The sequence below is a fragment of the Cladophialophora psammophila genome, assembly GCF_000585535.1.
Source record: "Cladophialophora psammophila CBS 110553 chromosome Unknown aczJe-supercont1.7, whole genome shotgun sequence".
Classification (NCBI taxonomy): domain Eukaryota; kingdom Fungi; phylum Ascomycota; class Eurotiomycetes; order Chaetothyriales; family Herpotrichiellaceae; genus Cladophialophora; species Cladophialophora psammophila.
This window is the reverse complement of record NW_006912928.1, coordinates 1,032,053-1,044,548: the sequence shown is the minus strand read 5'-3', so window position 1 is coordinate 1,044,548 and position 12,496 is coordinate 1,032,053. Positions and strand designations below refer to the sequence as shown.

General features: G+C 53.1%; 5 protein-coding genes across 5 annotated transcripts; 1 reads left to right on the top strand and 4 right to left on the bottom strand.

The window, feature by feature from the left end:
* Positions 1-306: 306 nt before the first annotated feature.
* On the top strand, positions 307-1,579 carry A1O5_05395 (uncharacterized protein; the record flags this gene model as incomplete). The annotated part of the gene is made up of 2 exons (XM_007745996.1): positions 307-436; positions 525-1,579. 2 exons carry the CDS (start codon positions 307-309, stop codon positions 1,577-1,579), a joined length of 1,185 nt encoding a protein of 394 aa, XP_007744186.1.
* Positions 1,580-2,332: 753 nt separating this feature from the next.
* On the bottom strand, positions 2,333-3,346 carry A1O5_05394 (uncharacterized protein; the record flags this gene model as incomplete). The annotated part of the gene is made up of 1 exon (XM_007745995.1): positions 2,333-3,346. One exon carries the CDS (start codon positions 3,344-3,346, stop codon positions 2,333-2,335), a length of 1,014 nt encoding a protein of 337 aa, XP_007744185.1.
* A 938-nt stretch (positions 3,347-4,284) lies between these two features.
* On the bottom strand, positions 4,285-5,094 carry A1O5_05393 (uncharacterized protein; the record flags this gene model as incomplete). The annotated part of the gene is made up of 1 exon (XM_007745994.1): positions 4,285-5,094. The coding sequence occupies one exon, from the start codon at positions 5,092-5,094 to the stop codon at positions 4,285-4,287; it is 810 nt and encodes a 269-aa protein (XP_007744184.1).
* A 1,806-nt stretch (positions 5,095-6,900) lies between these two features.
* On the bottom strand, positions 6,901-8,150 carry A1O5_05392 (uncharacterized protein; the record flags this gene model as incomplete). The annotated part of the gene is made up of 2 exons (XM_007745993.1): positions 6,901-7,124; positions 7,241-8,150. The coding sequence occupies 2 exons, from the start codon at positions 8,148-8,150 to the stop codon at positions 6,901-6,903; spliced, it is 1,134 nt and encodes a 377-aa protein (XP_007744183.1).
* Positions 8,151-10,092: 1,942 nt separating this feature from the next.
* On the bottom strand, positions 10,093-12,036 carry A1O5_05391 (uncharacterized protein; the record flags this gene model as incomplete). The annotated part of the gene is made up of 2 exons (XM_007745992.1): positions 10,093-11,773; positions 11,855-12,036. 2 exons carry the CDS (start codon positions 12,034-12,036, stop codon positions 10,093-10,095), a joined length of 1,863 nt encoding a protein of 620 aa, XP_007744182.1.
* Between the last annotated feature and the right edge of the window lie 460 nt (positions 12,037-12,496).

Below are 12,496 nucleotides of genomic sequence, written 5' to 3'. Positions count from 1 at the left end.
CACATACCTCGGTTTGCGGGGCTCGAAGACAAATCCACTTGTTCTCTTCCAAGTTTCACTACCGGCATCACACTGGTCCTCCAGAAAATCAATATCGACTGTGTTCGCTCTCTTACCGTGAATACACTTCCCAACAATTCCAACTTCAAGGGTCATCTGAAGCGCCTCCAAACGCTTCTCAACCAATATCTGCCACAGCAGCTCTGAGTCAAAAGAACGGACACAGAAACGCCGACCTCGACTTTTCCAGTGACAGACAAAGTGCAGTCGACTGTATAGCCCTTGGCTGGGATAGCCGTTATAAAAATGGCTGAACCTCCTCAGCCCACAGACTCCAAGTCGCAAGCAACCTCTTCCATACCAGGCTCGTCAGGTCAAAAGCCTCCCGAAGCAGTGATCGAAGAGGATTCAGATCCAGACTTTGACGACCTCGACGGTAGGTGCACACAACACGCAGCTCTTTTCTTTTCTTTTCTTTTCCCTCTCCAATCAAAACGCCCAATACTGATGTGCCGAGTTATTAGATGTCCTTGACCAGTTCTCCGCAGCTACCACCCAACAACAGTCAAAATCTCAGCCTTCAGAACCCGCACCTTTATCCTCCGGCCCGGGCAGACCGTCCACTGAGAAATCAGCCCTCCCACCAGACCTGCCCATCCCCTCTGGTCCTCATGACTCGGAAACGGAGGATGAATTCGTGGCCCGGCTCACGGCTGAAATGTCCGACGTCATGTCCAAGATGTCGCTCGACCCAGCGGCCAGCGCCGCAACACCGGAGGATATCTCAAAGATGGGGCGAGAACTGGAGGAGTTCACGCAGAAAATGGAGGCCGAGGGAGTGAAACCGGAGGACCTCCTGAAGGCCATCTTAGGGGAGGACATCGGCGGGCAAGTCGGTAATATGGCGCACGCCGAAGCATCGAGGAGGGAGAGCGAGTCCGGGTCCAAGTCCAAATCCAAGTCGCGGAGCCCCGAGGCACCACGAGCACCAGCAGCACCATCCTCACCGTCGGCGACGGCTTCAACGAAACAACCATCCACATCATTCGAGGACACGATCCGCAAGACGATGGCGCGGATGGAGTCGTCCTCGGCGGCGGCAACTTCGGCGACGGCGAACTCGTCGCAGCAGAAATCGGAAGAAGACATGCTGGCCGAGATGCTGCGGGCGCTGGAGTCCGAGTCCGGCTCGCAGTCGGACAGCGAACTGTCCAAGATGTTTTTGGGGATGATGGAGCAGCTGACCAACAAGGACATGCTGTACGAGCCCATGAAGGAGCTCTCGCAGAAGTTCCCCGACTATCTGCAGTCGAACCAGCCGCCTCGACTCGCGCAGGCCGAACACGCACGCTTCTCGCGCCAGAGTGTCATCGTGCGCGACATCGTCGCCAAATTCGAGGAGGCGACGTACAGCGACGACGATCCCCAGTGTCGTGAGTTCATCTGGGAGAAGATGCAGGAGATGCAGAACGAAGGCGCACCCCCTGATGACCTGGTCTCCAATCCTCTCCCGGGTTTGGGTGGCCTAATGGGAGGTGAGGGTGCCGAGGGCCTCGACGACGGGTGTCCGACGCAGTGAGTACGGGACTGGGCCGAAATGGGCTGAGAGACCCCTGGTGGACGACCTGTGGTCTAGCTGGCTATGTAGAAGGCAATGGCGTAGCGCACGCGCAGGGAGAAGGCCACTTAAGTTGAGTTGGGTAGAGTTGCTTCGAGACCGAGCGCTGCCGCAATCCTCCGTAATGACCGTGATACCACACATACATACCTACACATATACGAAAATCTGGTGCCAGGCTTTGAACGAGCACGGCATTCGACAGATAGATTTCACCACATCACACACAAGGGATTCGACGCGTTGCGAGGTATCAGAGACATCGAGAGAAAAGGGCGCGATGACTCCACGCGCGAGGGCAGACACAGGCAGACCAACTTGCTTAGCCTGTCTTTGAGTATAAGTCTTGATATCGAGGGGTCCGCCATCGACGGGCCTTCCTTCATCCCTAGCTAGGTACGTACATATTTTGACGGCAATTTCTGGCGTCCAATCTCTGAACAGCGTGACGCGCGCGCGCGCGCGAGAGAGAGAGAGCTCAAGTCCGCAACCCTGTGTGCATGTCCCAGACGTACAAGAATACCAAATTGTTGTTCTCTCCGAATGCCTTGTACAGATCACTGATTGCCCTGCACATGTCTGTCTGCCATACCGTCCCATTGTATTGCATTGTGCGGCATCCCTCCTTGGACCAGCGATAACACATGGGTCGACAGTGGCCTGTTCTGCCCATTTGAGTGTACCACACAACTCCCACAAAAATCTTAATGATAATCAAGACAAGTCCATAGTTTCATCATTACCTGCTTTCCCATGTTGTTGTGGTTGCTGAGAGGGAGGCCGGCCCAAAAAAGAAGTCCGCTTCGTGTGCTGGTCCTGTTGACTCTGCCTTTGTTCGTGCTCTTGTTGTTGCAGTTGAGATGCAGGCTGACTTTCCGACCGACGAGAGTATGACTGCTGTGAGAGGATCTCCATCTCTCTGAACAGCCGCTCATATTCTTCATCCTCGGCGTCTTCAACCATAAATTCATCATCCCTCACAACGTGCATATTCTCTCGCTCATACTGCCTCACTAATTTATCCACCTCAAGGTCTTCCTCGTATTCTTGAGTTGGGCTAAGCTCCTGTTCTTCTTCATTGTCGTCATCGCTCTCTATTTCCTCCTGTTGCGTAGCCTCCGCTGCGGCCCTCTGTGCCATTGCTGCCTCCCACCCCCTCCTTTCTTTGACGAAATCCATTCTCAATACCTGCTCCTCGACTTGTTCGGATCTCTCATCATCCCTTCTCCGTCGAATGCGATCGAGAAATTTCGACTTCCTTTGTTCTCGACTCCTGGTAGTTTGGCTCGTTAGGAGGGATGATGGACTCGAGGATCGAGAGCGCAGTTCCCATTGTGAAGGCTTGTGAAGAGTTGAGGCAATGGAGGTGGCTAGGTGGGAAGGATTGGAGAATGAGAGGATTGACGGGGATGTCGTGGAAATCGATTGTTCGGCCGGGAATTTGTTTGAGTCAAAGTGCTGATTCGAGCCTGAGTCAGGCGGCGTGATCAATGACGGCTGCCCATCCCATCCATGTGCTCCGAAGTTGTGGTTCATCTTCCCGGCGGGCGTCTCTTGTACATTGGTGTGAAATCCAAAGCCCGTGGAGATGTCAATTTCTTCTTCATTCTCGCTCTCCATTCGGTTCTCATCATGATGCTCCGACAGACCACACCTAAGCGGCGACGAACTCAACAGACTATTGACATGACCGCCCTTCAGCCCATTACCCTGCGGAGGCGAAGGCATCAGGTTCGCATTCCTCGTCGTCCGCAGGGGCGAGGGAGAGTGCGGAGCGTAGTACCCCCTAGTGTAAGCCCGCCAGTAGGTGGTGTCGTGAGTGTGGGAGTTTGAGAAACTTGGGCCACGGGACTGTTGAGTGGTTGAGGCACAGAACGGACTTGGTTGCGGCGGTGGGGAAGAAAGGAAGAACATCCTCCCCTCTTTCGTTGTTTCTTGCTTCCTTCTTCTCTCTACGTGTGGTGTGTCGTAGTGCAGGTGGTGGGTGGACGTTCAGAGAATCAACGTGACAAGAATAACGGACTTTGGTAAGAATCCGAGTTGTGTCTGTTACGAGGTATGAGTGGTTGTTCCCCGTCACAGACCAATGTAGCTGCGACTCGAGAAACAAATGACGCGTGAGCGCGACCGTGTTTGACAGCCACTTTATAATCGGGAGACTAGCCGTATGTGGAATAATCAGGACGGTCGAACACGGGCTGCGAGAGTCTGGTTTTCACCGTTCGAGTCTTCATATTTTCCTTCGTGTAGGTACAACGCTCAGACTTCTGCATATCTTCAGGTCACGCGAGTCAGCGTTGAGGCCATTGAGCGGTCAAAGAGGGTACATGACAAAATGGAAATTTGTTATTCTGGCTAGCCAATGCCTCGCACCACGCCTAGCCACGGTTTTCCATATCCTATGTACAACTTCGAACAAGATAGGACATTCCTGAAAATAAGTGCTAGCCAGCACGAATTAGGCCCCCTAATGGATTGGAAGCAGGAAGCAGCATCTCTCACTGTAAACTGCCTTTGCCTTTCCGGCTAGATCCGGATGTGGCGTTGCTTTCATGTATTTTGATGATGGGAGAAAGATCCACCGATGGTGCTTCTATCTCGCTTAAAGTTGAAGACAAAGTACTGTCGTAACGATCGTCAATGGGTTGGTCCGTGGACTAGCTTGTTTAAAAGTTTGACGCGGTATTGACAGGCCCAGGGGAATGGTATTGATCCAACGTGGAACGGAAGGGCGTAGAGTCAGATCCCGTGGTACCGCTTAGCTTGTCTTGGTTGAGGTTGGGGTCGTAGAGATCGTCGTCGTGAAGATTCTTCTTCTTGCCCCAAATCCTCCAGGCAGTGTATGCCAATCCAGCGAGCAACAACGCACCACCAACACCGCCCACAACTCCTCCTATGGTGGCTTTGGCAGTGTCACTGAGGCCGGAACTGCCGCCTTTGCCGCCTCCATTTGTCAGGGAAGCAGGATCAACACTGGTTGTAATTGGGACGAGGCTGCTACTTGTACTGGTAAGATGCACGGTGCTTCCTGCACTCACACTTGTGATTGTAGTAATGACCTCTTGAAGCGAACTTGTGGTGATCAAAGTCCTCGAAGGGGTGAAGGTGCTCGTCTCCGTAGAGGTGGATTGATCCGAGGAGCTGCTGTCGGAGGAACTCGAGGAAGGCGTACGGGTCGATGTTGTCGTGACGACAGTCACCGAGGAAGATGTGGATGGGGGAAGAGTGATTGTGGACGACGTGGTCTCGGTGCTCGAAGAGGTGGTATCGCTTGTAACAGTAACAGAAGTAGTTGAGTCGCCATTACTAGTGGTGGGAGAGGTAGTTGGGGATGTAATAGAACTGCTAGAGTCGGAAGCGCCAGTAGACAGTGGTACATTTTGACGCTTGAAGAGAGCGATAGCATCGTCTAGAGGATCGGCTGAGACGGCAGATGCACAGAGCAAGCTGAAAAGGAGTACGCTGAGAGACCGCATCTTGAGGAGCGCCGACGAAGAGGGAGGGACCCGGATTCGAGGTGGGTAATGGAACGAAGATGTTGAAACAATTGAGACTACACCCTAGGAAGGCTTGAGCGGCGCAAAGAGCGTATGCGAGTGTCTAAGGTGTGCGGATATTTTACTCGAGGGCGCGTCAAGGTCGCGAATGAAGGGCCCGACTGCGGCAATGATCGAGAAACGATGGGCACGTGTATGTAAGGGTCCCTTGACCTTCGGTTCGAGAGGAGGCGAAGGGAGGCAAGACTCTGTTTTTGACGCTTGGTACGGAGGACGGTAAAGGTGTGGTTAAAAAAAGAGCTGCTAATATGACAAAGGGGGAACAAAGCGAGGGAAATATGGGGGGAGTGGTTTGAAAGTGAGTGATGAGCCTGATGAGTGAGAAAGCGGGAAAATGGGAAAGAGAAAAGTGGAAAGTGTCAGGTGTGAGCAAGAGACATAGTATTAAGTGAGTGAAGGTGTGAATGAAGGAATGAATCTGGAGAGAGAGAGAGAGCATGTACCAGTAGAAGCAACTGAGAGGGTTGCAGTTGTACGGCGCCAGGCGAAAAGAGCAGAAACACACAGGGGTGCCCCCGGAGCTTAGGGGAGCCCAGTGGGCGCCCAGAGCCAGGCCAGTAGCAGCCCCGAAGGAGGCATGGTGCAAGCATTAATTGGCGCACTGCCTCGGCGCAGGAACCGGGTTGGGCGGGTCTACGCCAATCACAGGGCCCTTTAGCCCCTGCAGTGCCTCAGTTTCTCGCTCCCGAACAAACTGGGAACCTAACAAACAATTTTCTCTCATTGTCTCCATGTCCATCCATCTATCCACCTACCCGTCTATCATCACCTGTCCCGCTCCGAGCATTAGCCATTATGCACGATGCACGCCCCATCCCATCCTAAGTACTTATTCCATCCCGTACCAAGACAAATGATCCATGTGATGACGTACCTATTTGTCGCTTCCACCAACACTCGCGTCGACTGCCTATCAATGCAACAATTCTTATTCTTCAGCTCGCACATGAGCAAGCAAGATGAGAAGAAGAGGGAAAACAACCAATATGCAGCCACGGAGCATGCATATGCAGCTCGCGAAAGGCTTCTCAAAATGTCATGCGTTACCGAGATGAGAAGAGAGAGAGAGAGAGAAAGAAAGAAAAAAAAAAAGGGAAGGGCTCGTATCTGCATCTGCCACGCACACAGGCTCCATGCATGCACTGTGGTAGCGGAAGTCGCAGCGAATAGTACGAGGTACATGTCTGCCGCCGAAACAGATTCACATCCCGCCTCCATGCGAGAGAATCTCGGAGAACTTCGCTTACGAGACAAATCGCGATTTACCATCAGAGGTCACCTCAAAGAGTCAGCTGGGATTGTCCACATTTGGGAATTCCTTTCGAAGACACGGGAAATTCGAGACCCCAGCGGTACGTACTCGTACACGACTGGTATACAATAAAATCTTACTCAGATCCAAGGGCGAGATTCTCGCTAACAAGTAGATCTCTTCGCAGTGACATTACCCGGACCCCAACATCTTCCGCCTCCCGTCTCTCTGCCACATGATCTGGATATTGTATTACCTGTCCGAATTTGCGCCACATGACACCCGACCGTGTCGCTCTGTTCTCTGAAGGAAAGAAGTCCTCCAACGAGATGCCATGGCCAAACCGCCCTTGCCCATTCTCCCATGTGCCCGGAGAACCATAGTATCCAGTGATTGCGCCATCCTGCTCAGAAAATGAATCCGCCAATATGTCTCGTATCGGAAAACAACACACGACTGTTTTTCTCCTCTTTTCAAACCACTGCATGTTCTGGTGGCCCTAAGTTATCCTCCTCTTGAACCTTATACATATGGAATTGTATAAAGATGGTGATATCCTCGACCATTGTTCCCAAACTGCCGATCAACCACGGCAAGTTCTTCACGACGTACTTGTGATCGGTCGAGTGGCAGAGGATACCGGCGCCGTAAGTAACGTTGCCCATCAGCGACAGGATGAAGAAGAGGAGCGAGAGACCTGCGGGTAGTTGGCGCGAGTTGGATATCAGCATAAGATCCATCAACGACAGCAACAATGGACATCCCGTCTTGGCTCAGACATGTGTGGGAAGAAGGCGGGGGGGGGCTCTTTACCTTCGCAACTCCTATCCCTTGCGTTCTTGATGATCTGCGGTATCCTGGCGCCCAAGTAAGCCACCGCGCTGAGATAGCCGAGTATCTGCGCGCCGGGCGCCATCTCTTCTGAGCCGGAACCGTCCGACGTAGGGGAGGGCTTCCAAGCACCAGACTCGTAGGCCAACGCCCACCCAGCGGCGCCCACGACCCCAATAGCCAACACGCTCATCGCATTCTTGAACCAGAGCCTCGTGCCAGGCTGGTCGCTCTCTTCCAAAATCTTGGCAAGCTGGTCCTGGTGGTGGGCGGCAAAGCTGCTCCGCCGGCGTCGCAGACTGACACTGCTTCGCCTCCTCTCCATAGACCCCGGGATTGTCATGCTATTCGTACGGGTACGCTTGAGGAGCGGTTCTTCCTCCGAACTGCCCTCCCTCGGCCGCTCGCGGCCGGGCGCAGGGGGCGCACTTGCCTCGCCGTCGGCCGTAGTAGACCTCGCACCACCACCACCACCACCACCAGCGCCGGTACTACTCGAGGTTGATGTGCGCAGAGATGATCTGCGGAGCAACTCCCGGCCTTCCCTCCTCTTGTTCATGATCCCGTAGTACAGGCACTGCCCGATCAGCACGCCGTCCGCGATGCAAAAGTACACGCCGATCGCAACCACCACGGGCACCAGCCCCGCCCACAGCGCGCCCGCGAGGTTCGCAATGTCGCCCAGGAACCACACAAAGATGAACAGCAGCGAGATGGCTTCGGCGGACCCGTTGCGGTAGTTCTCGATCAGCTGCGGCACGAGCAGGAAGATCCAGCACGCCAGAGAAATGGACCCAAATATCCCGGAGAAGGCCTCGCGGGTGGTCAGCGGGATGTCACTGTTGTTGGGTTGGGAGGGAGAGCTCGAGAAAGTGCTGAAAAGCGACGCCATGGTCGGCGAGAATTGGAAAATGTGGCAAGCTCAGTGTCTGGCCATGTACGGAGTAAATCAAGAGAAAAGTTCCCAGGGACGTGATCCTGCAAAAATGGTTCTCGAGGCACGAGCTCCATCTGTGAATTAGGCCCATTCCGGGGGGTGGAGTCGGCAAAAACAGCTGCCCCCGGTGGTGGCTACAGAGGCTAGTGAGGCGCCTACGCCATGGTGGGCTGCGTTTCTCCTGATCCTGCTGCCTTGTCGCCTAGTCTTTCCCCAGAAAACACCATCTTGGAGCCACAAAGTACCTACAAGTCCAAGTTAGGTATTGACTGGGTTGCCTTGATTTCTGACTGGTCCAGTCTCCTCGACATCCATGTGCATCCACACGCGCATACTCATCGACATGTACAAGTACATAATACCTTAGGTCCTTTGGTCCTTCATTTCCCCTAACAGCATCCCCCAGTTGCTAATCTCGAATACATACCAACAAAGCACCCAGGACTGTTCAGCAACGTCTCTCAAGCCGAGTATGAACATTCTCGCCAACAACCAACAGCTCTCTGTGGCAGACATGAGTCGCTTCACCCAATCACCTCCGCTTTCACAGCTTTACCATCCTTCATCGTGAAACGCAACAACGTCCCAGTCCCAGTCTTCCTCGTTGCCGATTTGCTGCTCATCGCACCCAGTCCTCTATCTCCATGTTTGCGTGGTCGAAGATGTGGTCTGTTATGCATCATTGATATCTGTTGACGACCAGGCTTGCGAGGAGACGCCGTGATTCGTTGTGAGGAACTTGATGGAGACGTGATTTTAAGAGTGATCATTGATCTAGACTTGTTGATGATGATGCTTCCTAATCACAGTTTTAGCTGACCATGTTGCCGAAACCACCGAGCCTGATAGGCACGAACCTTTTAGTCTTCTATTGGCGCCCGTATTTGACGTTTGGGTTGTTGTTTTTTTGGTAGTTATATGTCTTCCTTGACGATCCTCACAAAGTGGAGAGTCGGCCTGGACTGTTGCGAGCTTCATTCTGAATGTAGTTTCTGTCCGGAGGAAAAGCGACTTAGAAATGCGAAAAGCTGGCTTATTTAAGAGATTTCTGGTCGCAAATCTTGGGGACCTTTCAGCGTGACCGATTTATCCTTTGCTTGGGAAGGCGCGGCGAACTTTGGATTCAGAACTTTAAAGCTGAGGACCCTAGGTGGTGAGGACCAAGGTGGTAAGGACCTATATGTTGAGGACCTAGGTGGTGAGGACCTAAGTGGCTCTCCAGACGTCAACGTCGGATTGTTTGTCGTTCGACAGATGATTGTTTGATCTGATACATGTCGGGGCCTTGTCAGAATAGTTTGTGAAGACATCCTGTTTGTCTCACTCATGTTTTCCGGCATCCTTTGTGTGACAGCTCCTCCTAGTGATCAAGTAGAAAATCCAGACGATGTCAGGGGCGCGCAACAAAGCGCAGCTGAAGATGTATCAATGTTTGTGCTTTGGTTATATTCATGAGGCTGAGAAGGAAGGCTCGTTGACGCGTGCCAGGGCGATTTCCAGGCGACAGGGTCGGGCTGATCCTAAACCAGAAAGGCACTCTGTACAGACCCTAATTCCGCCTTCTGCTGTCAGCCGGCTTCATTGCGCCAAAGTAGATCTGCCAGCGGGTCGATGTCGATGTTGGGCGAATAGACGTATGGCTTCCGCCGTCCAACATGCATTTCCACGTTTGTAAACTCTCTTGCCTAATTGAGACCTATGCGGATATTTTCATGGCCCGCCCAACTGCAATTCGTTAGACTTAGAGTTGGAGTTGCCACTGGAGATGAGAAGCTTGAGTTCGGTGATAGGCACAACGATTACCCAGGCGGCCCAGGGCCCCAACCCTCTCAAAATCTCGGTTGCCACACGGCGCGTTGGTGGCCTGGAGGCCCCTTGCCGAAGAATAGCCCAACCTTCAACCCAGCCCGCTCCGCATCATGATGGGTAACACCTTTGCTTGGAGGCTTTTGTAGATGTCCAAGATACCCACCATGCCGGCCCATTTCTTGGATAGAGTGTTCAACAAGATCAAGCACGTCCCGGATATCTCATGGATTCCACTAAAGTCCACTGGGCCTTCTGCGTCGCCACTGAGCTCCCTCGAGAAACTCACGACAGGTAATCGTCCATCAATGGCCAACAGGCAGTGGGCCATAATGATGATGGTGGCTTGATGAATGTAGTGGGCCGAAATCATGGTGATAGGATACATTCCCCATGGAGTGCCTTCAGCGCCTCGGAAGAGCTTGTTGTAGAATTCGACGACCTTCACGGCAGAATGATAGCTCTCGCGCGGGATGACCTCGGTGATTTCGGGCCCGAGCATCGAGTCTTTGGTTGCTGCCAGTGCTCGTAACAAGAGAGGCTGGAACAGGAAACAGATTGAAGTATCAAAGCCCGTCTCGCATGTCATGCTGCCCATGCCGGGTGTGGTCTCGATGAACTGGAGTTCGCGCCGCCACGCCAACATGGATTCGACACTTTGCTCATACCACATCCGGGGTAGAGTTGGTGCAACGGCGGGAAGGTATAATTCGCGGAAGATCTCTGAGCGCAGATATGTCAGTCGGTAGTAGTGTGAAGTCAGAAGAATCTGCAGCGTGTCTGGATCGGCCATCGCGGCCTCATTCAACGACGCAGGATATTCAGCAGTGATGATTTCTTCTGTCAAATCCGAAGGCCGACCAAGGTGCTGCCCCATTGTCCGCTCGATACAATATAGCCCCCAAAAGATGCCCCGACGTTTCTTCCGACTTTTCTCATCTTCGTATTCGTCATTGGTCTCGGTGTGATAATTGAGCTCCACGCTCAAACGGCAGGCAAAATCCAACAATTTCCAGATGTCACCTTTTCTGGGCTGAAACAGGGTAAATAGAATGAGGAGGAGGAGCGCTTGGAGAGCATCTGGAGAGACATCTGAAGTTACCTCTTCGACACATTGTAGACCTTCGGCGTAGTACGCCATTGATTCGGTGTCATACACAGAGTGATGCCTCGCCTTATTCGCCGAAGCAATGGCACAGATCATGGCGACGCGGAAAAATTGATGGGCGTCCTTGCCAGTAAGATACTTGACATTTGAACCATGGTGACGCAAATAAGTGTCAATCTCGTAGGTCATGTCTTCGGGATCGAAAAAGGTCATCAGAGTATTGGTGGTGGACATGTACAAGTTGATGAGCATCTGGATCTCAGCCCGCGATGGAGTAGCCCTGGGCTGCAGCGGCTCGGCGACTTCTGTACTCTGCGCATTGAGCCAGAACTCAGGGCCGGCATAGTCTGGATGGTGGACCATGGAACCGAGCTTCGCCTGAGCATGAACGAGGACTTCGACCACCAGCGCGTAAGGCGAGCTGCTGCCCAGGAACTGCCAACATGTTGGATTGGCATGCTCGATGATGAAATGTTTGTCGAAAGATAGATCGCTGGTATAAGTGCCCCAGTCATTGGGGGGAGGGTCAAGGTTGGCGGATGTTGTGGAAGTGTTTCGTTCATGGTGAGGCAGCTTAAAGGCACTCAGCGGCTCACTTGTGCCATTGACAGAGGCTTGAACAGCGCGCAGGCGACCCAGCCGGGTCAGCAGTGAATGGACGTAGCTTTGGAGTCCCGTCAGACCTTGTTCTTTTGTTTTTCTTTATTTATTTATTTTTCCTTTTTCTTTTTGGTGGCACACTGACCTTCGGGGCAAAGTCTGTTGCAAAGCATGATCGAAAAAAGTACACTCAGCTTTGCCCTTCTGACACAGACGACAGGCAGGCAGATTGGTGTCGCACTTCCTCCTCAGACGACGGCATCTTTGACAGGTGGGCAGCAGACGTGTCAGATCTGCTTCGGAGATGGTCGCGTGGTCCATGTCCATGTTGTGCTATTGCGACCGACCAAGTCCGTGGTGGCGGGTATTCAAGCAGTATACAACCAAGGACATGTGCGCTTTGGTAACACAGCCTTGCATCAAAGGCCGGGCCAGTATAGAAACCCCCAAAACCTATTTCACCCTTCAGTCAACAGCCATTCTCGGGACGCATTTTTCAAGGTGAGGAGAGGAAACTCGAGGAGATGGGAGGAGGGGGAGTGAGGGCCGCATTTAGCCGAGGTGGGAGGAGGAAGAGGGAATTTCAAGCTGCAGACTTGCAGAGGCCTTCGTACTGGGTACTGGGGATGCGCCCTTGGTTCGTCCAGTTGCCGGGATCAAGGACGGGCAGGACGGGCAGGACGGGCAAGACGGGCAAGACAAGGAGGACGATAGGCAGGATAGGCGACCGACGAGAAGAGGAAAGTGGGCAGTCTGGCGGGGGGCTCAATGGCTCCTGGCTGTTGGC